Genomic DNA, 23,716 nt, shown 5'->3' with positions numbered 1-23,716 from the left:
GCAGCACACGTTATCTTCCGTATTCCGTGAGGCAGGAGGCTCATGTTGGTCTGTCCATTCTGCTCCCTGCCCAGCCTCTGTTGTCAGCAGAGACACCCCCCGCTGTTCCAGATGCCCCCCTGTCATGAGGAGCGGTTTATATTTCCTGTCCTGCCGCCTGATGCATGCCTATCATTGTGTCATAATTCAAGGGGCCGCGCTGCCTTGCAGAGAGCCTCATGTGGGTTTTTTTTTTTCTTTCTTTTCCACTGTGTTTGCCAACAGAGGAACACATGACTGGCACCACACAGTTGGAGTCAGGTCAGCGGATTTACAGGGGGAGCTCCTACCCACTCAGGGAAGAGCGTTTGGGTTGAAAATGTGAACTTAACGAGGAGCTGCTCTCTCTCTCTCTCTCCGTCGCTCCAGATCAAATCTGCCTGAAAGCACCTGCTGATCACGCCGAAACCAAATCGGGTGTTGGCGCATCTCTCTGGCAGGCCCCGGGTTAGGGCCTGTGGTGAGCCACCAGCCACAGAAGGTAACTGCGCCCAACGCAGAGCTGTAAATCACAGAGCTAGAGAACGGCCAAAAAAGGAAGATAAAGATGCCTGCTTTTTTGCTCTTGCAAGTAAATTTGATCACCAGCAGTGGCAGGGTAAAGCCCAAGACGGGCCAAACAGATCCTCTGGCTCCTTTTGGCTGTTTTTAGTTTGTGTGGTGCTGCAAGGATCTCATTTCCCAGCTAAATTGTTTTAGAAAAAATGTTCGATATTTAAGAAAAAAAAAAGTCTAGTTTAGAAATATTGAATTAAAAATATCCTAGTTTTTTTTTTCTTTTTTTCGGTTTGTTAGTAGGCTGGCAACTTTCTTAAAAACATTTGTACATGGACCTTGAGAAAAAAGCTGACCCTCCCCCATCAGTCTGTCCCCCAACCGTCAAAGGCTTCTCGATTTGATTTTAAAGCTGGTTCTACTGAAAAGCTAGAGCTAAGTGAAGGACAGTCAGAGGTCCTTCTCCAGTGCCATTTCGTGCTCCTGTGAAGGTTGCTGTTGCCTGTAAAAACCCAACCAAGCTTTTTATTACTAAACCTTCAGGTCACATTGCGGTGGCCCTTATAGAAACTGTGGAAGGGGCTCCAAGATCAGTTTCCAGTCCCATGATTCCCCGGGGTCTTCCCATCAGACCCTGTGCAGGCCACATGCTGACAGTGCTCTGCAGAACCTTTCCCTGATGTAGCCACTGTCCACACAAGGCAGTCAGCGTAACAGCACGTAAATCACACAGCAAAATGGAAGTACATTTTAAATCCTTTTAATTGAATATTAAATATATACTCAGGAGGAAAAAAAAAAATCACAGAACCGTAAAACCTTCACAAATATATTCAAACAGAAATACTTTATATATTATGATATAAGCACACATAAAAAAAGGAAGTTATATTAGTCTTACATGTACGAGCTGTTAAAAAAATAACGCTGTACTAAGTGCACATAGCTGCTCACGTGTTTTTTTTCCTTTATCACATTTTGTCATGTGCGACCTTGGATTGTGTGTGAAGGTCCTTAATACCAAAGCACATATTCTTCCCACGGAGAATATCCTGTAAGGCAACATTTGTGCTATTAACAGTAGCTCCTGCCCATTGTCTTCCTGTCCGCGCACACAGGCCAGGGGGAATGGCACCACAAAGCGCTTGGTACCAGCATGAATTAAGGAGATCTGAACCAGCTGTACATCTAATGTGTTCTGTATAGCTTACAACAGTGCAAAGGAGACGCGGAGATATCCATGAGCTTGTTTCGTTTAATTACCTGAAGGCTAAAAAGACCTGATTTGCATAAGGCACTAAAAATCTGTTTTCTGCTAGCCTATTGTAAACTGGCGTAAGCGACTCTGGGCGGGACCCCTGGCATAGTCTGGCATTCCCTGGCACCGAGGAGAGACGCCCAGTTGGCAGAGGGGGCTCCAACCGCCCTGCAGACCTGTTCACAACATGAGGCACTTGCACTCAACCTGGCATTGCATGAATACTGTGACCAGCCTTTTATATATGCAGTTTTTTTTTAAATAAGCCAGTTCTACAGAAAGCTGCGTGCGAACACGAGTGTGCTGGGCAGGCCTGGTCCTCAGGGTGCACAACCGCCCCCCCACCAGAAGAACTTTCCGATCTTCATCCATAATGGCCTGATGCCACCTTTGACTTTTTCCCCCCCAAGCACATTATATATAGAAAAGTACAACAACCTTTGAAATACAGGACCAATTGCTGGAACACTGCTAAGGTCAAACCCTGTCACCCACTCACTGGCTAGGGTCATGCCCACTTCAGCAACACCCCTTTGGGAACATGAGTCTGGACCTCTGTTTGGACCTTATAAGCCCTAATGCTGCCTCCGACTGGATTTATGGTCCTCTCCCGCACATGACAGCACCATGATGTAAGCCCCTCCCCTCTGCTCACAACCCCCCCTTTTCCCAGAATCCCACACTCTGTGTGTATCCATTTCCAGCCTTATAAGGGCCCATCTGCAGAAAAAAAGTTCCGCCCCTATACCATCTGCCACTTGGAACTCTTGATATCTTCCACAATAAAAAGGTCACTTGTTTTGTTTTGTTTTTTACAGCAAGGAGACAACGACACAAACTTGAAATAAAAGTCTTGATAGTTTCCAGCTGAAAAGGTGGTAAGAGAAGAAAATGCCCCATCACGCTCCCCCCTCCCCCTTTTTCTAAAGTAGTTTCTCCCAGGGAGGGTGGGGGGGCAGGCACGTGGATCAGTCAGCCAATCACTCAGCGCCTTCTGAAGAGGCGGTGCCACGCAGCCAGGTGGGCTCCAAAGGGGCGGAGTCAGGCAGGCCCCTGTGACGGTAACTGCAAGTGCTTTCCACTCAAGGGCTCAGAGCTGGTTTTCCTCTGCTCCTACTCCTCTTGCAATCAGAAGGGTAAAGTGTCCATGAAGATTTTGTCCACAATGGGGGGTGGTGGGACCAGGTCCTCCAGTTTCAGGTAGAAGATGCGCTGCAGGCCCTGAGTGCACAGTGTCCTCAGCTCAGGCAGTTTCCCCAGCAGTTTGGACAGGTAGTTGGGACGACCTGGATCGCTCATGGTGCTGGAGACATGGTCTTTAAGGCAGGTGATCAGGCGGTTCTGGAATTCCTCCACCCTCTTGGGCTCCTTGAGGCCGTGACGGTCTAAGGGAAACAACAAGAAGGGTTTTAGGGACAAAGGGTCAAGGTGCCTTATCCAAGAGATGAAGGTCTCATCCGTAACCAGAGCTGGTCAGAGACGACAGAAGTCTAAAGGTCAGTGTTAGCTGAGGTTCTTTGCAGAGACGTAGCGGTGTGTGTGGGATAGTGCTCACCTGCGATGATGACCAGGGCGGCCAGGCAGGAGAAGGAGGACACGTCGATGTCCATGCGGTGCAGGCTCTGGGAGAAATCCATGATGGAATCGATCCAGTCGCCGAACCCCCGCACGCACTGCGTCCGGTGCATCACCACCCCATTACAGAAGATCAGCTCGTTTTTCTCCGGGTTTGACCTGCAGGACCCAGGAGAGAGACCAGTCAATCCCCTGCAGATCTAGGCCTAATCTCTGAACAGCTGAGAACCTAATCAGTAAAACAGCTGAATCCGTTTTACTTTTTGGCATTCAACATACTGTCTCAGTTAATTCAGCTGGCCAGTGCACAACAAGTGGGTGATGCATATCCCTAGAACTGTGAAATCACTGCACCGCCAATCCTAAAAACCCGTGTTGGGGCTGGCAAACACGACCACTTAACGAGCTCAATCAGCTCATGACTGGCTTAATGGCTTCAGGTGCTGCTGCTTTGAAGACGCCTAGAAAACCTGCAGGAACACTGACCCTGCTAGAAAAGGACTGGACATCCTGCAGACACGCTGACCCTGTGTTACACTGAGTTATGCTAGGAAACCCCTTTTGAAGCAAATTTTAGGTTGACTTTTCACCCGTTATATTACTGAATGGCTCTGTGGCTGGAAGGTTGCCGGTTTGTATCCCGCAGCTGGCAGAGGAATCCTACTCCGTTGGGCCCCTGAACAAGGCCCTTAACCCCAACTGCTCCAGGGGCGCTGTATAAATGGCTGACCCTGCGCTCTGACCCCCAGCTTCTCTCCCTGTCTGTGTGTCTCATTGAGAGCAAGCTGGGGTATGTGAAAAGACACATTCCTAATGCAAGACACTGCATATGGGCAATATGCAAGCGGTCAGTACAAGTTCTTCAGGATTTGTGGATACAGTGACTGCACAGCCTGGGCTCGGAGGTCAGCGGGACCAGGAGAGGACGGGAGCCGCGATGCGGACCGGGCTTGTCCCTACCTGTACGCCAGCCGGAGGATGAAAAGCTCCACGAAGGCCGACTCGAGCAGCAGCTCCTGGTCCTCGGGGCAGAAGGCCGTGAAGCCCGGGATGGTCTCGGCCCATTTGCGGATCACATCCATGGAGCCCGTCAGCAGGTCGTAGAAGCGCCGGATGTCGTTGGCGTCTTCCTTCTCCAAGAGGCTGGTCACCATCTCCTGGTACTGCGAGAGGGGAGGACGGGGGTCAGAGGCTGCTGGGCCTCCAGCAGGAGGGCAGCGGCGACAGGCTGGCAGCCGTTTCCAGCGCGGCATGGCGCAAGTGCTTTCACAGGGCGTGCAAGGCCTCGGAGAGGACCGGCAAAGGCCCCGCTGTGAGGCTGCAGGCTGGTCTTTACCTGGGAGTAGTCCAGCTTCCCCACGGGGGGCTCAGCGTCGACGTGCGCCCGGACGAGGGAGGCGATGACGTTGACCGGGGGCGTGGCCGATGAGGGGTCCAGGGCGCTCTTTGGTTTGGATGGCAGACGACCCCTGCGACCTTTCAAGCTGTCGGTTCGGACAACTAAAAAGAGAGAAAGAAAATCCCGTCTTCAATAAAAATAGATCTCTCTACAATCAGCTTAGGTCTTAGGACTTAACTTGTGTTAAGGTTTTTGGAGAAGATAAGCTTTCTGTTTTCCCTGAATGCTTAACCACACTTTCAGCCTTTGTTTCTTTTACATGTATTTTTTTTAAAAGCATCTTGATCATCCACATTACTCTAGATCCAGGCCTGCGAATGGGCTGATCACAGACACCGGGAATCTGTATGACAGGTTTCCATCCTGAAAAGAAACAGCCCTATTCCTGTGGTGTTCTGGTTTTTGGAGAGTATAAGCTTTCAGTTTTCCCTAAATGCCAAACCATAATTTCACTTTTTTTCCTCTTACATGTATTTTCTTTTTAAATGTCTTGATCATCCATATTATTCTAGATCCAGGGCTGGGAATGGGCTGATCAGAGATATATCCAGAATCTGCAGAACGGGTTCCCATTAAGAAATGAAACAGCCCCGTTCCCCATGCACAGCCATTCAAAGAAAGCAATGTGTTTTTTTCACATGCAGGTGGAGCCTGGAGTGCATTGCACTTCCTGATAGCGCTGTTGAACAGGTTCTTCTGGAGTGTGCAGCCAGTACCCTCTGCCCCGCCTTGCCTCGCCCCACCTCACCTTCCTTCACCATGCCCACAGCCAGGCACTTCTGGAATCGGCAGAACTGGCACCGGTTTCGCCGCCGCTTGTCCACAGGGCAGTCCTTGTTGGCCAGGCACACGTATTTGGCGTTTTTTTGCACAGTACGCTGTGAAAGACACAAGACACAAGAGATGAGATGGACGAGCTGCTGCTGTCGGAGCTCTGCTGCACGGGCTGGAGAAATCCACCGTGCACGCTGACCTGGATGACTGGCAAGGAGAGCAGGGAAAGGCAAAGGTCACAGGTCAGAAGGTCAGAGGTTACAGGACCTCAATGATTACGACAGGAGGATGGCCAGGACTCATGCAAGTGCAGAGCAACGTGCTTGATTAAAAAAACTGATGTTCAGGACAGATGACAACAACCAAGCCTTTCACCCCAGCTGTTCTGAAGCCCAATCATTTGCCATTTCTCACAGCTATATAACCCTAACCCCCCCACCCCATCTCAGTTCATGCGTCCCTCCTCCAACACAGCTCCCCCTTAGCAGCTGTCCACGTGCTATGTGCTAATAATATTATTCATTCTTTTTTTAAAAACACCCTGGGATTTTTAATGACCACAGAGAGCCAGGACCTCAGTTGTACGTCTCACCAGAAGGACAGCGCCTTTTTTTTTTTTTACAGTTTAGTGTCCTAAATCACCATGCTGGGGCATTAGGACCCATATGGACCGCAGGGTGAGCGCCCCCTACTGGTCCCACTAACACATCTTCCAGCAGCAGCCTCAGCTGTCCCAGGAGGTCTCCCATCCAGGTACTGGCCAGCTGAGAGTTGCTAAACTCTAAACCCCTTTGTCTCTCGCCGAACAACCCCCCCCCCCAAACACATTCAATTCCCTTTTTTCTTGCTCGAACCCGGGCCGCCTACCTTGAAGAAGCCCTTGCAGCCCTCGCAGGTGCGCACCCCGTAGTGCTGGCAGGAGGCGCTGTCCCCGCACACGGCGCAGCGGCCCTCGTTCGTCCCGGGGCTGCGGGCCTTGGGCGACGCCAGGGGCCCGTCCAGCAGGGCCGGGCTGTCCAGCGGGCCCTGCTCCAGCGACAGGGGGCCGAAGGGCAGCGGGGAGGAGTGCTGCGGGTGCCCGTAGGGGTCGGGGTCCGACAGCGCCGGCGGGTGCGGGTGTGGGTGGTGGTGGTGGTGGGGGTGGGGGTGGGGGTGGGGGTGGGGGTGCTGCCCCAGGGGCGACTGCTGCTCGGCGCGGGGGCTGAAGGTGAAGAAGTTTGAGGGCGGCTGGGGGAGAGGGGCCTTGTCGGCGCCCCAGCCGCCCGGGGTGGGGGAGTACGGACTGAAGGGGGAGTCCCAGACGGAGACGGGCTGGTTCTGGAAACCCGGGGTGGAGGGGGAGGGGGCCGAGGCCGGGCTGCCATAGTAGTCCGAGCCGCAGGAGGACAGGGTCTCGTCCAGCTGGCCCAGCGAGAAGGAGCCCGGGTAGCAGCCGAACACCTGGAAGTCATCCAGCTTGAAGGCGGACGGCTGGCCGGCGCCGGCGGGGGAGGGCGAGGAGGAGGAGGAGGCCGAGGCGATCTGGCACAGGTAGGCGTCGAACTCGCCGGCGTAGCCGTCCATGAAGGTGCTGAAACTGGGCAGGGAGGGAGCGGACAGCTGGTCCCGCTGGCCACTCAGGTCCATGGCCAACTTGGTGCTGAAGTCGGGGCTCAGGAACTCGGAGTTGTAGTTCTCGTAGGGCAGACTCCCATACTGGGTTTGAACACAGGGCATCTCTAGGGAAGAGGAGCAGAGAGCTGGGCTTAGTTCGGATGAACGCGGTGTTTTTACAAACAGAAACCATTCCTCCAAAATCGGCGAGCGAGGGCTTATCAGATCGCCACACCGGAGCACACGAAGCAGAAAGGAACACGAAGTGAGAAGTGAGGGCCGGGAGGTGTGAGCGCTATTGTTAATTATGACCCTCTGCAGAGAGCAGCTCGGGCTGCTGTAACAAAGGCGCAGTCTGTGCTGGCTGGGGCTGGAGGGCTCCCAGGCCAGCCTGCCATTCGGGATCCTCCGGGCCCGTTTCAGGGTCCTTTCTGAATCCGGCTTTTCACAATGTGGCTGAACACAGGGCGACTCTTCTCGGCAACAGTCCTGCTGTGTCAAACGCGAGACGCGGAAGGCGACTGCGGTCTGCAAGAGGGAGACGTCCGAGTTGAGGGAGGCGCGCTGTTCCTCCCCCCCCAGCTCCTCCCGAAGGAGTCGGCGTGCCCGCTGACCGAACTGCTTTTCCAGCTGGTGCTGGACTTCGAGACATGGGCCCAGGCCGCATCAGAACCGCGGGCCGGACCCTGGGCCTGGGGCACACGGCCCTGGAATTGCCCCTCGGCCATCGGGCTGAAGGCTTGATTCCGACGTGTGCCGAAATCCCAGCGTCCCGCTGCGGGGAACGCATTCCCAGAGCTCAGGGAGGAGACTCAGCTCTAGACCCTCCTCCCATATTAACCAAAGTCCTGAAATACTGTGTTGCAAATGAGCAGCGGGCGTCTTGCTTGAGCTGACAAGTTTCTTAGCAGGTTTCATTAACTAGATATCCTGCATCCATCTCCTGATGTCAGCTATGACCTCACTATTGATTTACAGCTGTAAAAAGGATTGAGGCTGCTTGTCCGGTCCACAGCTTCAGAAATGAAGTGTTGGTCCTGTACAGCTCTAAGTGAGCATGTAAGGGGTCACCAAATAACATGTCTTGAAAATGACGCCGTGCATGTATGCATTCTCTGTTTTGCATGGGTCTGATGTTCACACTGCTGGTGCTGGTACAACTGCACAACACGAGGAAGGTTACAAGTGAGAGGAGAGCACTGGGACCAGTTTCGGTGGGAAGTCTCACACTCAGCACTTTGGACAGGGTTGATGCCACATTTTGCAGCTCGGCTCCGTTTTAAAACATGCCTGAAAAGAGGTCTTAAACAATAAAACTAGCCAAGCGGATGGTTTAGAAAGAGCCTATGGCTCTGGTGGCGCAGGTGCGATGGACACCGGAGGGCGGAGGGCATTCCCGGCACAGGCAGGGGGAGAGACCCCGCCCTGAGCGCCCCTGTCAGACAGACCCTGCCCGGTGCATCGGAATAATGACCTGGGCTTCCCCACCCCCCCACTCAGTGGGATCCCCGGCTCTGGTTTTCAGTTTCGAGAAGACCCAGGTGGGGAGGGCTTGTTACCGACCTTTCTGCCCTGAAAAACCCTCCATTGGACACCCCCCGGCCTGGAGACTAACGAGGCCTGGAGGTGAGTCGGGTTTCGGCCCTGCCTGATCCCTGCCCTGCCTGATCCCTGCCCTGCCGATTCCTGCCCGGCCTGATTCCTGCCCGGCCTGATTCCTGCCCGGCCTGATTCCTGCCCCTTCAAGCTTCTGCCACCCGGCTGCCGGAGACAAGCCTGCGGCTTCTCCACTTCCCAGAAACCAGGCGCAGAGTCGCCGTCGCTCTTGGAAAGGGTGGCAAACGTACCCGAGGGCGAGACCGAACGATTCCAGAAGAACGGTCGTCTTCCCTCCAGATCCCCGCTCGGCTTCCTCACAGTGCCAACAAGCAGCGAGTGTTTTGGGAGGTTGTTTTTTTTCCAGCTTGCGAGGAGGAACTTCAACCCTCAGGGGTTCGGTCGAGATCTAAGACGGTTACAAATCAAGGGGATTCCGCCAGATCGCGACACCTGAACAGGACTGCCAGGTTCCCCGCAGGGATCTCACTCTCATACCTGCGTCGCTCCAGCAGATGAAAACAAAATCTACCAGACCCGATAGCTCCTCTCAATGGAAAATGACTACTTTCCCCACTTTGCACTTTCCATGAACTCACCCCGCCTCTGAAACAAACTGTGGTCAAAACGAAACGCACTGAAATCAGAACCTCGACTTTGCTGCCTCAACACAGCCCCGTGTGAAACCCCAGAGGCAAGCGCTCTGCAGCCCGAGAGTGCCGAAGCAAGTTCCTCGAACCCACGCTGGGCTGTTGTTTCAGTTCGCGCTGCCATCCTGCGTGAGGGCCTTTCGCCTGCTTGCCTTTGCGTTCGAAGCAACTTGGCCGCGCCGAAAGACTACTGGAGTCACAATACGAAAGGATCTGAAGCTGCTTCTTTTGGCTTCTGATCCCACAGAGGAAAACGGGCCTTGCAGAAAACTGGGGGCACCACTGCACTGAGCACACAGGCCTCGACCAGATCATGAATACTCCTCCTCGTGTAGCTGTGTGCTGCTCTGCGAAAGGGGTGTTCTTTAAGAGATGCCCTCTTTAGCTCATAGTATTGAAGAGCCCACAACTGTGTTGTTTCTCTTCCGGTGTGTTAACGGTATATACACAAACACTTGCTCAAGTCCACTCCCCGGCAGTGACTTTATTCAAGTCAACGAGAGTGGGTTTTTTTTGCCTTATATAAAAGGCCTAATCATGAGCAAGTTCCACAATCAGGGCCTGAGGAATCAGCACTCATTTAGAATACCGTGTACAATTTTGATCTCCATGTTACCAAAATAAAAGATACTGAAGTTGTGGAATCATTCCAGAGAAGAGCAACCAGATATACCTCCAGGGCTGGAAGAAATGTCTAACGCTGACAGGCTGTAAGAACTGGACATTTCAGTCCCCGAACACAGAAAATGATGAAGCAAGTATTCAAACCCCTGAAAGGCCCTGAAAAGTCTACCTGGCAGACTTCTGCAGAATCAGCACTCTGCACAAAGAGTTGTGGGAGTATGGAACAAGCTATGGTACAGAGCCATGGTTCTCTGAAGGAATGCAGAGGGGGCAAAGACCCTCAGATCAATTAGATACAAGCAAGCAAACAAACTGGAAGAGCCAAGTGTCCCCCTCTGAAATGCAATCGTTCTTTTTACTGGTCTAACACGAAAACTGGAACTCCTGTCCAAACATCTAGTGACGGTTCTGGAAGCCTGCAACCCCCAAGGGATTTTCTTTTGTCTCCATTTCAGCTTGGCCGCAGTTTCGGGACCGTTTTACATCAACTTCCAATCCCCCCCAAGAAACTCTTGCAAACACTCTTCTGTAGTAATACCACCGGTTAAGTGTATATATACATCCCCCCCAACTAGATTCCAATCACAAAACCATTAAGGTCAGTCACGTGGTGGATATGAGCTATACATGACTTAATTGATGCAGTTGTAGCTTTATCCAGTACCTATGTAGACTATCAAAGCAATTTCAATAATGATTCATGAAATTCTGCTGATCGTGCTTGTTTGAAGAAACAGCGGCTTTTTAAAATCACTTAAGACCCGCTGAGCCCCGACAAACAACCCTACCTGCCCTCTGCATTGTTTCTCAACAGGAATTTTGTTTTAGTTAAAATATATAAATCGAGCATCCCTTCTCATGACCTCAGCCTGGTTATTCATTTCTCATTTCTACGCGATATCCTTCAGCCTCGGGTTGTCCCAGGACGACGCCCGGGCTGACACGACACGGCGCTCCGAAGGGGACGAACTGCCAATTCGGGACAGTCCGGCGGGGCAGCCCGGTGTGCCCCACGGCCACAGCTGAGAAAACGCGCAGGGCTCCCAGGTGTCCGTAGCACCGTAGGCGCTCTCTGCTCCGTGGGATTCTTAATCACTAAAACAGATTCTCCGCGTTTTTAAATGCGCTGAAAAAAACAATCGCATCCGCGGAGCGTACAGAATTCCTCTTTGGATTTTCAATTTAAAGCCCGTGTGTTCAATGTTAGATTCCAATCCAGAGCTTTATAGAACATCAACCCCAATGTGTAGCTGCGCTGCGGACTAGAGACCATCAAGAACAAGCCAGGAAAAAAAGACAAGGTCCCTTGTAGAATTCAGAATGAAAGCCTGGGACAGATCGAGCCTCAACCCAACCTTTCGCCGGCGCTGGAAAGCGCCTTCCTACTGTCCTCGGGAGAGGTGGGCGTTCCCTGTGCGCTCGGCTTCGCTGTGAGCTCGCCTGAGAGCCGGGCAGCGATCTCCTCATGTCCGGATCTGTCCAGCTTCGAACAGGTGACGACGCGGGCACTAGACAGACGCACTCTTCAGCGTATGTTAAAATATCGAGCCACAACGCAGCGGTCCGTGAACGACACGAATGTTGCCGGCATGCAGCCTTGTAAGAGCCGTTAGCTGTCGGCAAGATGCAGCCGCTTGTCAAGAGTCGAAAGAAACGAGCTGACCCACGACTTAACACCACGTTATGAGTCTTAGCCCAAGTCAACAAGCGATGTCATGTCCTGTACGACTGACAGTACGTCTTTTCCCAATGCAACACGCCTATAGGTAACTTTCCTGCCCGCGGTCACTCAGACTGTACATCTGCACTTCGCTACTCCGGTCAAAGTGGATTTTAAACGCCAACATCTACACTAAAGATCATCGTAATAACATCCTCACACTGCAAATAGAAGCAAGATGTTGTTGCCTACCTGCTTTATATACAGCTCCTGTTGCCGATAACGCAAACAATTTGTATTCCAAATGATACCCGTTTTAGTGCCTTTACCAGTATCACATGTTCCCGGTCGCTCAACTTCTCTAAGCTTTCTGCTGCTAAGCCTTTTATGCCACTGAATTTTATTGCCCCGTGACATCACACAGCATAGGCGTCCTACGCGCCATATAAGGTAATGGGGCGGGAAAGCTTTCCGGCCGCGGGCCAATAGGACGGCCCAGCGCCGACGTCCTAGTGGCTGACGCACAAGGGATTCCATTGACGCAAACAGGCCGGGCGGATTGTCTGATCTAAAAATAGCCCCCGAGCGACAAGGCTACACGCGCTGGGGCTATTACTGCCTGGAATGGGCTAAATATAGGCGGACGATGACATAAATAGGAGCCAGGAAAGCAAAAAAAAGGATAACTCTCAAACCAGAGGCGTTGCATTATGGATAAAGTGTTTATTATAGAAGCACGCGGTGTGACGAAGGGCCGAGAGCAGTGTTTCCGCGCCCCGGGACCAAGCCTGTCCCGGATCCAAGAGGGATTCCCGTTTCGGTTGTGACGGTTGTCTTGTTTGGGTTTGACAAGCTGCACGCAAAAGTAAAGTAAAGTGAAACCACCCGCCGATATCATGTGGTGTCTGCCCGCGACATTAAGGAAAAGGCTATCATCACATTAAATACAGTACTGTACATTCAGATACAGTACAGTGGCTTCTTAGGCTTTGCATCTTAACAAATGAACAAAAACGTAATTTCTCGTTACGACTCGTCCCTTCGCCTTCGCAATTTTCAGATATTCCCTTTATAGCACTCGTTTACAAAAAAAAAAAGTCTAGGCTGCGCTAGGCTCTGTGTAATTAACGACAGTCATTTTTCTTAAATAATGCATTCTTCCGTTATTAGAAAATAGTCAAACTAATACAAGATAAAACGCACAAAAGGGAGAACTACCTTCAATGTCATGGGTTTTACATTACACTCTGGCACCGTATTTGGCGAATGGAATACTCTGTGACGTCAGCCGCTGTTCACGTGACGCGTTCCTTTCACCTCGGCGGGGTGACCGAGAGGAGCTGCGCGCTCGTGAGAGAGAGAGACAGAGCGGCGGGCAGCGGTAAAAGACACTATTTCTTAGTTTGAACATGTTTGGGCAAGGATTTGACCCATCCCTCTCTCGTTTCCTTTCTTATTTAAAAAAAGGTGTAGGAGGCAGGAGAAGCAGAGCTACAGTGACGCAGAGTTGGCAAAAAGCCCGGGTTTTCCTGCCCGAGCGAAATCACGTTCAGGACAGTTGCTGGGCTGCTGGGCGTCAGCGTTAACCCCGACCGACATCGTGACCCTAGAGGTCACCACGCGTTTCCACTTTAGTCCACCAGTATAAGATAAGATCATTGTATTAGCCATATACAATTTCTTGTATTAGGAATGTGTCTTTTCACAGACCCCAGCTTGCTCTCCAGAAGACACACAGACAGGGAGAGAAGCTTGGGGTCAGAGCGCAGGGTCAGCCATTTATATGGTGCCCTCGGAGCAGTTGGGGTTAAGGGCCTTGCTCTGGGACCCAAGGGAGTAGGATTTCTCTGCCAGCTGCGGGATACGAACCGGCAAACCTTCCAGCCACAGGGCGCAGATCCTGAGCCACATAGCCACCGCCCTGCCCTCAGTATAGTAGTGGGATTCTACACACACAGTGATGGCTGGATGTATGTCTGGTACCGTGCTGCATGTCCCTCAATCTGAAGATGTGCACTCGGGCAAGCATGTCGTTCAAGGTTTTATAACTATTTTCAAGAGACACCTAAACAACTCTATAAGCGGCCAGCAAATTGACATAGTGGTTTTCGCTGTAGCCTCACTGCTAATTGTCCTGGGTTTGATTCTCATGTAGGGCACATTCTGTGTGGAGTTTGCATGCTCATTTTTGACATGCTGTTTATGTTAACTGGTGTCTCTAAATGGCATAATTGTGTGCTCTGTACGCGCACTCTGCACCAGACAGCCGTCTCACCCTGCTTGTGCCCCGTGTGCTTACAGGACAGGCTCTGGGCTGCAGCAGAGCAAGAATAAGTGGCAATTAAATTATCTTATTACAACCAATAATAAATGACTTTTTAATAATGAGTGGACTGATCCTGAGGGGAACATGAAGGAGACCGATTTCAGGATTCACGGTTGTAACACTGTCAAGGCCTACCGCATTAAAATGGGCCTCAATGTACGAGTGAGTCAGGCACCATGTGTCACTCAAGCCTCAGCTACCAAACACCTGCAATGTTTTTGCCTGCTCCATTTTATGCTGGGTGTTGTGTTACACACAGTGTATTGCTGAGGCCAAGGCTGCATCTTTTAGCATAGCAGGATGCTGTGCTGTGCCAGAACACTGGAAAATAAACCCGCAGGAAATAAACCGTGGTTTATGTAGTACTCAGTGAAAGCTGCCGTTCACCACGTGCTGTGTTGTGTCTATATGTTGGATTGCTTGAGTTCTGACAAGCAACACTATATATATATACGCAGCGGGAAAAAATTGAAATAGTCTTCACAGGCTTTGAGAGAAACGCTGTTGGACAGTATGTCCCTGTGCTCTTCAAGTGCGGTTTCAATAAAGATCTGTCATATAAATTAATCAAAGGTGTCAGAGTTCCTGGGGGGCCGTGACACTTTGTTTCAGCGTCATAAAAATGAGAATCTTTCGACGCCGCTTACTTTTGCTACCTAGTTTGTTGCCATGTGGATCGTCTTGCAGGAAATGGACAGAAACCCGCTGCGTGCCGAAACCAACACACGGCCCAGCGGGATGCACACACAGAGAGCCTTTCTTTCCCTGCCTCAGAGGGGTTTTTGTCCCACTGTGCCGCCTGGGACAGCTCTGCGTAAGCGTCCTCAAAGGACGGGGTGAAATGACTGAGCCGTGCCGCATTCCAGCCATCCTCACCACCTCGGACTGACTCTTTCTGCCTCACTGCTTTGAGAAACAAAGAGCTGTTGAGTCACTTTGGCAGAACGTCTTCTATTTAGTGTTGAGCGGCGGGAACAGACGCCGTCCGAGCTGTGGAGCAGAGCTTCCATACCTAAGAGGAACAGGCGAGGCCCCCAGCCAAATCATCCCCAGAAGAAAATGGTCCCACCTGACTCGTATGATTCATATCATAGTGTTTGGAAAATGCTAAGTTGACTGTGATAATAAACGTGCAAATCCCCCCCCCTCCCAAAAAAAAAAGAGGTGGAAAAACCAGGTTCGGGGTTGTCTGGAAAATTGGATTGACAACAGAAACCGCAGAATCATGTGGAAAAAGGTGACACGACAAACCACAACTCTATCCTTGCTTTCCTTGTACACAGCTGCAATCATCAGAACAACTGCAAACATTTGTCTTTAAGGTGGTGTGCTAGACATGGCTGACTGCTTTGCATTTTTAGAAGAATGAACTGAGCAGCAGATGGCGAAATTTGAACCGACAGTAGATAGCAGAATATGAAGGAGGCAACAAACTAGAGACTCTTCTACCTGCTTGGTCTCCCCTGCCCCGTTCACTGCCTGGTATGGAATGCCCCGTTTACCAGCGACAGCGCAGCGAAGCGAATGTGAGACTCATCCACGAAATGCGCCTCACAGGTGCAGAAGACTTTGTCGGACCAGTGGATGGTGCTCCGCTGTCTGGATGAGAACTTCAAAACCAATGTCAGCTACAGTGACCAGGACGCAGCAGGTCCAGCAGGAGCTGCGGTCTTCAGGACGGGATGCTAAACCAAAGTCCTGTTGACACAGTCGTTCAAGAGTTCAGGGCGCTGTCTGTCAGGCGACCTGTAAGCCGGTGGCAGAAATGTGCAGGTGCGCAGGGTGACTGCGTTGCAAAATCCAGCAGTCTTCCTCATCTGCGAAGTGTACTAGGTGGATAGTTTAAGAAGAAAGCCTCTTCACTTGTTCGTGTTGCCCTTGTGTAACAAGTACTTCTTGAGCTAGCAGTAGGTCAGAGTTCCCATCACACAATGTCTTTGTTGTACCCAGCTACTGCCCGTAAACTACCCCCGTGCAAGGTGCCTGGGCGACGTCCTGCCCCACTGTGTTCTGAATCAGACCCACAGATCACCACGTGCAGCGTGGTCCCGAGGTGAAAAGCGATATGACATGGAGAGAGAGAAAAAGGAACCTTTTGTTGAAACATTTTTCCGTTTGTGGTCAGAAACGTCAGAACTGTTTAAGGGCTCTTTTCGACCTCCTTACTGTGCTGGAATGTTTCACTTTATTGCAACTCTGGTGGGATCTCAGTTCTACCTCAGTAAGTTTATTTTGCTGAACCAAGATCTGCCTTTTCCACGGCCTGAAGCAGATCTGAATTTAGGGAGGGCAAAGGGCTTTCAAGGACTGACACCAGACAAGGGGGGTCACAGAGCAGCAGGCTCAGACGCCTCACAAAGCCCCTTATTATTCTTCTGTGAGTGCCGAGAGGCTTCTTCTGAGGATCTACACAGAGAGAACCCCTCTCCATCCTGAGCTTTGTGCTGCAACCCCATAGCCAATTAACTGCAGTGAAGGAAAAAAATAGACATTGTCTGTACAGGTCACGTCCACTCACGTCTGATGTTACCATATCGGTGCAGGAAAATAACCACCGGTTTCCTTACTGGCCTCCAGTAAAACACTTTCTGGAGGTGCACTGGTGAAGCATCTGGAGATCCTTGTGATGTGGCTCCTCGTTTGCCAGGCCGACTCACTAACCAACCCAGAAACAAAAAACCCCATAAAAATACGTCGATATGCGTTGGTCAATATTTTCACATCTGCCGCGCAAAGGAAACCCAACATCAAAACAAAGAAAGCAGGCAGCACGCCCACTGGTTAGGCTGACGGTGGCATTACCTGCACAAGAGCCACTGCTGCAAGTTTGGACAGATAGGGGTAAGAGAGTAAGGGTAGTCTGTGGTTTAGTGCAGTAACACCATAGCTGCTTGTCCTTCCTTGCCTGTCTGTGCTGGAACCTGTTAGCAGAATGGACACGCAGGAAGGCACTGAGAGACGTCCTGTGGCCTGTCCTGGCTTCCCACCTCCTATCAGCCCGACTAGTACTCTACTGCTTATGTCCCGTTTCTCCAGACACACCACTGTGCACTTCTGTTGTGCTGCTAGAAGCTGAACCCCTGTGTGCCTTTTCACACCCATGTGGCTCCTGGGCTGATCCTATTTGCCTGTGTTTGGTCAGATGTCTGGCTTCTCTACAGCCATGTGGAGACCAAGCAGAGTTGCTCCAGTTGGTTGTGCCCACAAAGGGAAACCACTGCACGTGACAGTCTGATAATATTCTCAAAAGCGGCGTTCTGACTGTCTGACCTTAATAATGACATCACGTTGGCCACTAGCCCAAGAAAGAGGTTTACTAAATGCTTAGACATGCTGGGTGTGACACATGATTGTTTTTTTGGAGAAAAGAAATCTGCAGCCTCCAGTCTTTGAAAATGTTCATGGTCACAGAAATGGAATGTGTCAAGAACGTGCGCATGAGTTATATATTTGATGCTTTTCAGTGGCATTTCTTGACGTAATATAGTTTATGACAGCACAACCTACGTCACTGCAGTAGAGCAAAGATATGAATTACTAACAAACAATGTCTACCCACAGGGAATCCTTGAAGACAGGCATTCAAGGTGGCGCACAGAGGAAAACACATCTGTATTCCTTAAAAGGAGGTGCTAATTATAGGCTACTAGATTCCCTATGGGCATCATGCCCTGCCTTAGGTTTCCATGCTGCAGGCTGTATGAGGAGTGATCTAATCTTGGGACAGGCCATGCTTGAGCATTGTTTGCACTGAGCTGTCATCGGTGAGGAGCTCCGTGAGGGGGTGGCTGGGTGATGTCAACAAGGGTGACCCAGGGCCATGAGCCAAAGCACAGCAGCTGCCGTCCTGCCGTCAAAAATAGTGCGCCTCCATGGTCTGGAAATCGCTGCTTTTCCTTATGAAGGTTTGCCGCGGTAGGTGTTTCGGTGTAGCGCGCATTAAAGAACGCTCAAGAATGCTGAACCTCGCAGACAGACCGCTGATGTCACAGAGACGCAGGAGTGCAGCCCACCACATTGTGGGGGATCTTTGATTGCCGCATGAGGCTGGAGTTTGCAGAAAATCGCTTGTGATTGCCCAGTTCTCCAAATCAGAACCCTGCGCCCCTCTCCCAACACACTGCAGCCACAGAGGCCGAGCGTTATCTGCTAATCTCCGAAATCCCAAGCATACCCTGTCACGACTATAGTCCCCCCTCCTTAAGGGTGCTCCAGCCCTTTCACTAAAGACTTCATTCCCTGCACCTGTTTCCCATTCCCTGCCCACCTTAAAAGCCAGGCGCTGACGCTCTTCCGGTCTCTGCATCTGATTTCCATATCGTGCGAGTCCGGGACCAGGAGGCGCCTGGTCCCGTTAAGGTTTTAACCCCTGTTCCTTGTCCCTGTCCGCCGGTTCCGACCCGGTCTTCGTGGTTTTTAATTCTTGTTCTGATGGATCTCCTGGTTTTGGACTTTCTCGTGTGTTTTTGGATTTTCCCTAAGGATTACTCTTGGATTGTTCGCCTCGGCCACACCTCCCCCGTGCACCAGCGCACCTTGGACACGCCCCCCTGTCTTCAGCCCCGTTTTCCTGCATGACGTTTCCCCAGTGTTCCCCCACTTCGTCGGATTGTGTCGTCCGCATAGGGTCCGGAAAGAACTGTTCGTTACACACCCGAGATGTCCTTGTTCGATGCCTGCGAAGACCGGTCAGCGAGTTTCCCCTGTTCCTGAGCTCTCTGCCAGACAGGCAGGTCACAGACCCACAAAGCATCTGGTCCCATTCACAGCATACAAAACTGTATCTGCAGCCTGAATGAAAGCAGACTTTTTAAGTGCTCGGGCATCTGTTCATTTATGCCAGTACGTATACATGCAAGGATTCAATGGAGTAGATTAAACATGCATTCATATTTTTCATTTTGAAAAAGGCACATCTCTGCCTTCTTTGACACCATGGGAAAAGCTGGTGTAGCTAGTTCTACTTCAAACCTGAGAGCAACTGAGATCTCACAGATTTATCGCAGGGTGCCTAACCCTCACATTCTCCTCTCTGTATTATAATCCCAGAGCTCTAGTGGCCTTGAGTGAAATCCTTTGCCAACACCTGCCTCAGCTCTTAATGCAATGGATTCCTGTCTCTCCACCCCCCCCCCCCCGCCACATCCCAAACTGTGAGGAGTTGGGTTTCACTGGGGTCCTTTGATGGATGTAGCCTAAAACCAGCGGTCCTTGGAGAGCAGTGTTTAATTAGTCTGACTGACAGCAAGCTCTTTGCCCGATTGCTAATCCTTGGAGTTCACGTGCTGGTGATATTTATACACTTAGTAGCCACTAGAGGGGCAGTGAAAGAGTGGTGTTGCCAGCAGCTATATCACAACTCACAACTGGCAGCCCACTTCAGCTCAGTAGGTGTGAGCCTGGTCAGTACCTGGATGGGAGACTCCTGGGAAAAACTGAGGCTGCTGCTGGAAGAGGTATTAGAGAAGCCAGTAGGGGGTGCTCAACCTGTGGTCTGTGTGGGTCCTAATGCCCCGGTATAGTGATGGGGGCACTATACAGTATACTGCGGATGAGACGTAAAACTGAGTTACTGACTCTCCATGATCATTAAAAATCCTGGGGTGTTTCTTGAAAAGTGTTAACTGGTGTCCTGGCCAAAATTTTCTCCCTGGCGTTTACCAATCATGGCCTCCCAATAACCCCCATCCCTGATCTGGCTTCATCGCTCTGTTCTCCTCCTCACTGAGAGCTGGTGTGTGGTGAGAGTACTGGTGCTCTGGCTCTCGATTCATCATCCAGGTGGTGGAGAGGAGTTCCCAACACCTGTAAAGCACTTTGTGTGGAGTCCCCCAAAAAGCACTGTATAAATGTAAGGTGTAGTGTTACTATTATTGTTGTTCTCAAATATGAAATAAATGAAGTTGCAATTGCACCCTAATAGTATGTAATTAATTTGTTCTGAAAATTTGGATAGAAAGTACTTTGAGATAATGCTCATTATGAATAGTTTTTTGATGATTTATTATTATTATTATTATTATTATTAATTATTATTATTATTATTATTATTATTGTTGTTGTTGGCACAACCAGCAACATTTGTCAGCCTGTATGAGCGTTTACAAAGACCATCACACCTTCTGAGGATTAGCCCGTGAGGAATCCTACAAAACAGCTCCCCGAAGATCTGCCGACACCCTGCCTTCAACCTGCCACCCTGTTTCACAGCACAGAAACTGGATTATTTGAGGAGGACAGCAGTCCTGTGTGCAACATGCTCTACATGCTGCGGGAAGAAATCCTAGAGAATGTCGTTCTTCAGATCATGCCGTCGGCGCAACAAGCTCATCCAATGTTTTTCAGCTCCTGACAAGGGACGGTGGCAGCACAGTTGCATTGTGGTCTCCAAGGCCTGGGGCCCTGGGTTCAACTCCGAGCCTGCGGTACTGTCTGGGTGGAGTCTGCATGGTCTCCCCGTGTCCTTGTGTTTGCTCGGAGCACTCCGGTTCCCAGCCACAGCCCAAAGACATGCAGGTAGGTTAATGGGCTTCAGGTAAGACTGGCCCTGCTGCAACTGTGTGTGTGCCCTGCAATGGGCTGGGGTCCCTTCCAGGACACACCCCAACTTGTGCCCAGTGCGTGCTAGGACAGGCTCCAGCTAGGGTGGATGTATGGACAAGGGGAGGGGGGTCACAACATCAAATCATGGGGGAACCAGCCAAGACTTGAAACAAAACTGAGAGCTGTGTGTGGTGAGGTACTGGAGCACTATGGCTGCTGTTCCATCATGCAGGTGGGGCTGCACACTGGTGCTGGTGGTGGGGAGTCCCCATTACCTGTAAAGCGCTTTGAGTGGAGTGTCCAGAACAGCGCTATATAAGTGTAAGCAATTATTATTATTATTATTATTATTATTAAAAGTGAACACATGGAAGCTGGACAGGACCTTGATGAAGTGGAGATGAAATCGTCCTTTCCTAGCTCCTCCAATTATTTGGCACTGGTGTTCAACCTCATGTTTAGAACAAATAGATGCATCTCTGTCAGAATTTACCCAACCTGAAAATATTTGTCTACATTATGATTTGTTGTTTTACAAATGTCACAACCCCTCCCCCCCAGATACAAACAGGACACACTGGATGTGTGGAATTTATCTTAATTTGAAGAATTCGTGTCTCAGGATAAGGACTGCCTGTCTTAGCCTGTCCTTGTGCAGATGCAGTATCGATGCAGATAACAACAGTATTATCAGCTTTTTGCTGGTGTCCCCTGATCTACTGTATTTGCCACAGTTCATCTTAACCTTCACTGTGGCCAACTTTGTCAGTGAGTTCATGGGTTTGTACACTGCAAAAAATCCCTACATTGTTCTCAGAGTTTTGGACTAAACAGATTTTTTTTTATCTCTAGATATAGAACTTTCTTACAAGGCCAAGCGTTAATCTGGTCGCTCAGCGGAGCCAGAATGTAACCAAAGAAATGTTGCTTTATAAAGTGCTGAACAAAATGACACACAATAGTCCAGTTCAGAAAATGCACCATACAGCTGTAGTACAATGTCCCTTGATTTTAGTTCTTCAACTTACAATTCAATCTTAAAGATCTTATTTTATATATCCTAATGTTTGAGGTCTGTTTTATTAGGCTTTTTGGAAATCATATACAGGTTTCTTATCATATACAAAGAGCTTTGGCACAAAAACTGCACTATACAGACTGGCGTTTATAACAAAAGTTTGGGAGGGGTGACAACAACTAAGTTCAATCAGACTCAGCTGTCAGTAATTAGCAATCGCTTCTGACAATCCACTTCTCTCCCAAATGCTATAAATACCTACGAGATCCCTCTCTCTCTCTCTTGCATCCCACCTCCACCCCATCTCCACCTCTGCAGCTGCCCCTTGGTCAGCCTGCAGGGGGGTCCTGGTCTCCTTGTCCTCTGGCCAGGAGGCCAGCCCTCAGCCAAGCGGGTTAAACCACAATTTGGCTCCATGCAGCTTTCATCCCGGGTGTTGTCATTCCTACTGAATTCATACTACGTCCTCACGTCTTCTAGAAGACTTCAATGAGGAGTCGCGAAGAACCGTTCTTAAGAGCATCCCATTCCAGCTCCCCTCAGGACCGTGCTCCGCCCTGCCTCCTGCCCCAGGCCCTCTGTCAGACCAGCCCAGGTGTCTCCCCACTCCTGATCCTTGTATGGATTTCCTCTGCTGCGGCTGCCTCAGTGTTCGCAGCTCCTCCACGTGTGGTATCGTCTTCTGATTTAACAGGTTCTCCAACTGTGCCGGAATCTGCAAACTGCCAGAACCACCTGGTACCGCACGCCCTGGGGGTCAGGATCTGCGGGTTCTGCCCACGCGTGGAGCAGACGGCAGCTCTCCCGACATCAAAGACACACAGCTACACAACCAGGCAGACGCGTCACTTGCAGTAATCTGCAGTAATCTTGCTTTGGGGGGGGGCCGTCAGTGCGTGTCGAGCGCTGCGCTCTCACAGTGTCCGAGTACTCGCTTACCTGATGCGCGTCACCGCTGGCGCGTCCCCCGGCTGCGCGCTTCACCCGGGACAGCGAGCCCAACCGGCCGTGCAGCCGCCTCCCGTCCCGGAAAAGAAGCTCACTTTCTCTTCCTCGCTGCTTTCTTTCTTTCTTTCTTTCTTTTCGCCTCCGAGGATTCCTGCCGTCACAAAGACGCCCCTGTCTTCTGATCAGATCTTTCACATTCCACGCCATGGCGATATGCATCAGGGAAACCAGTCGGACCGCAAAAAGAAAGCCGGGGTTTCTTCGTTCGCCTGTGTAACCCGACGCCCCTCCGCCCGGCGTTTTTCCAGTCCTGCTGCCGTCTCTCTTTTTTTTTCTCTCTCTCTCTCTCTTTCTCGCTAAGCACTTCCCCTCGCCTGAGAACGATCAGATGCTCCTATGGCTCAGAAACAGGGGCAAGTCTCTCCGATGACGTCAATGAAGGGCTCGATTGACGTAGGTGGAATCCCTGGCGGTGACGACACCGGGCCCTTCTGGGAGGGAGGCCGGCGAAAACAAACGTGAAGGCGATCTAAAAATAGCCTACCGAAAGAAAGAAAAGAGCGAGAAAAAAAGAAAGTCGTTGCTGTCCGTTTCGTGACACGCACACAGATGGAGACGAGATAATTATAGCACCTTTAGCGAAGACGTGAGAAAGTAAAGGACGACCCCCCACACACACACGATTCACATTTTTGCTGTATAGCTAACCTTAATCGCCGCTTCCGACCGACTTCCTGTACAGGGAGATCTGTAGGCGCTTATCTTTTATATGGCAGTTTGAGTTTCCACTGCCTCGGTGAACGTTACATCTGCAGTCATACGCGCAGCCTCCGTGCTCAGAAAAAAATTCCCATTTCCTCGTAGTCTCCAAAAAAAAAAAAATGCGAGGCTCTCTTTAAAGCTGTACCGGGAGATATGCAGAGGAGACCGACAAGTCGGAGCCTTTCATTACTGCTGTAGTCGTACGCTAGGCTCTCACCGCGCATGCCTCTGTGGGGGTTGTGCACTTTCACCGTGCTGCGAGCGAGCTGTCCTGATCCCAACGGGCACGACTAAGCGCCACCACCTTCAGCCCCCACCACGTCTCCGGCAGTTGTGAAAGCTGGGGTGGCGGAATCGGAAAGTGCAGAACCTGAAAAACCAAAACACGCCGGCCGTCACTATTCATACAACGCCTTCCTCCCAGTTTCTATAACGGGTCTTTCTTGTATTTATTTA

The 23,716-nt window shown here is 50.8% G+C and overlaps 1 protein-coding gene across 3 annotated transcripts; it reads right to left on the bottom strand.

Annotated features, from left to right (window-relative positions):
* Positions 1–1,278: 1,278 nt before the first annotated feature.
* Positions 1,279–23,582, bottom strand: nr4a1 (nuclear receptor subfamily 4, group A, member 1). Of its 3 annotated transcripts, XM_088634450.1 has the most exons (8): positions 23,207–23,582; positions 22,490–23,038; positions 6,408–7,256; positions 5,515–5,644; positions 4,704–4,867; positions 4,328–4,530; positions 3,348–3,526; positions 1,279–3,177 (listed from the first exon to the last, which is right to left on the bottom strand). In XM_088634450.1, exons 2-8 carry the CDS (start codon positions 22,715–22,717, stop codon positions 2,921–2,923), a joined length of 2,010 nt encoding a protein of 669 aa, XP_088490576.1. In that variant the 5' UTR covers positions 22,718–23,038; positions 23,207–23,582; the 3' UTR covers positions 1,279–2,920. The 3 variants fall into 3 exon arrangements, with proteins under 3 accessions (XP_088490576.1, XP_088490584.1, XP_088490591.1); XM_088634458.1 differs by having other exon boundaries at positions 22,490–23,582; XM_088634465.1 differs by lacking the exons at positions 22,490–23,038; positions 23,207–23,582 and adding an exon at positions 11,916–12,063 and having other exon boundaries at positions 6,408–7,258.
* Between the last annotated feature and the right edge of the window lie 134 nt (positions 23,583–23,716).

This window comes from Lepisosteus platostomus, chromosome 1 (assembly GCF_059453375.1).
Source record: "Lepisosteus platostomus isolate fLepPlt1 chromosome 1, fLepPlt1.hap1, whole genome shotgun sequence".
NCBI classification, from domain to species: domain Eukaryota; kingdom Metazoa; phylum Chordata; class Actinopteri; order Semionotiformes; family Lepisosteidae; genus Lepisosteus; species Lepisosteus platostomus.
The sequence above is the reverse complement of the archived record's forward strand: the minus strand, read 5'-3'. Positions and strand labels throughout refer to the sequence as shown.

What these genes read in the sequence shown, in the direction of transcription:
- nr4a1 (XM_088634458.1), bottom strand. Translation starts at nt 22,717, where the DNA reads ATGCATATCGCCATGGCGTGGAATGTGAAAGATCTGATCAGAAGACAG. An exon ending in CCAGCGGTGACGCGCATCAG is followed by an intron (nt 7,257 to 22,489) that starts GTAAGCGAGTAC and finishes TCTTCCCTAGAG; the next exon opens with ATGCCCTGTGTTCAAACCCA. An exon ending in GGAAGCTGGACTACTCCCAG is followed by an intron (nt 4,531 to 4,703) that starts GTAAAGACCAGC and finishes CCCCTCTCGCAG; the next exon opens with TACCAGGAGATGGTGACCAG.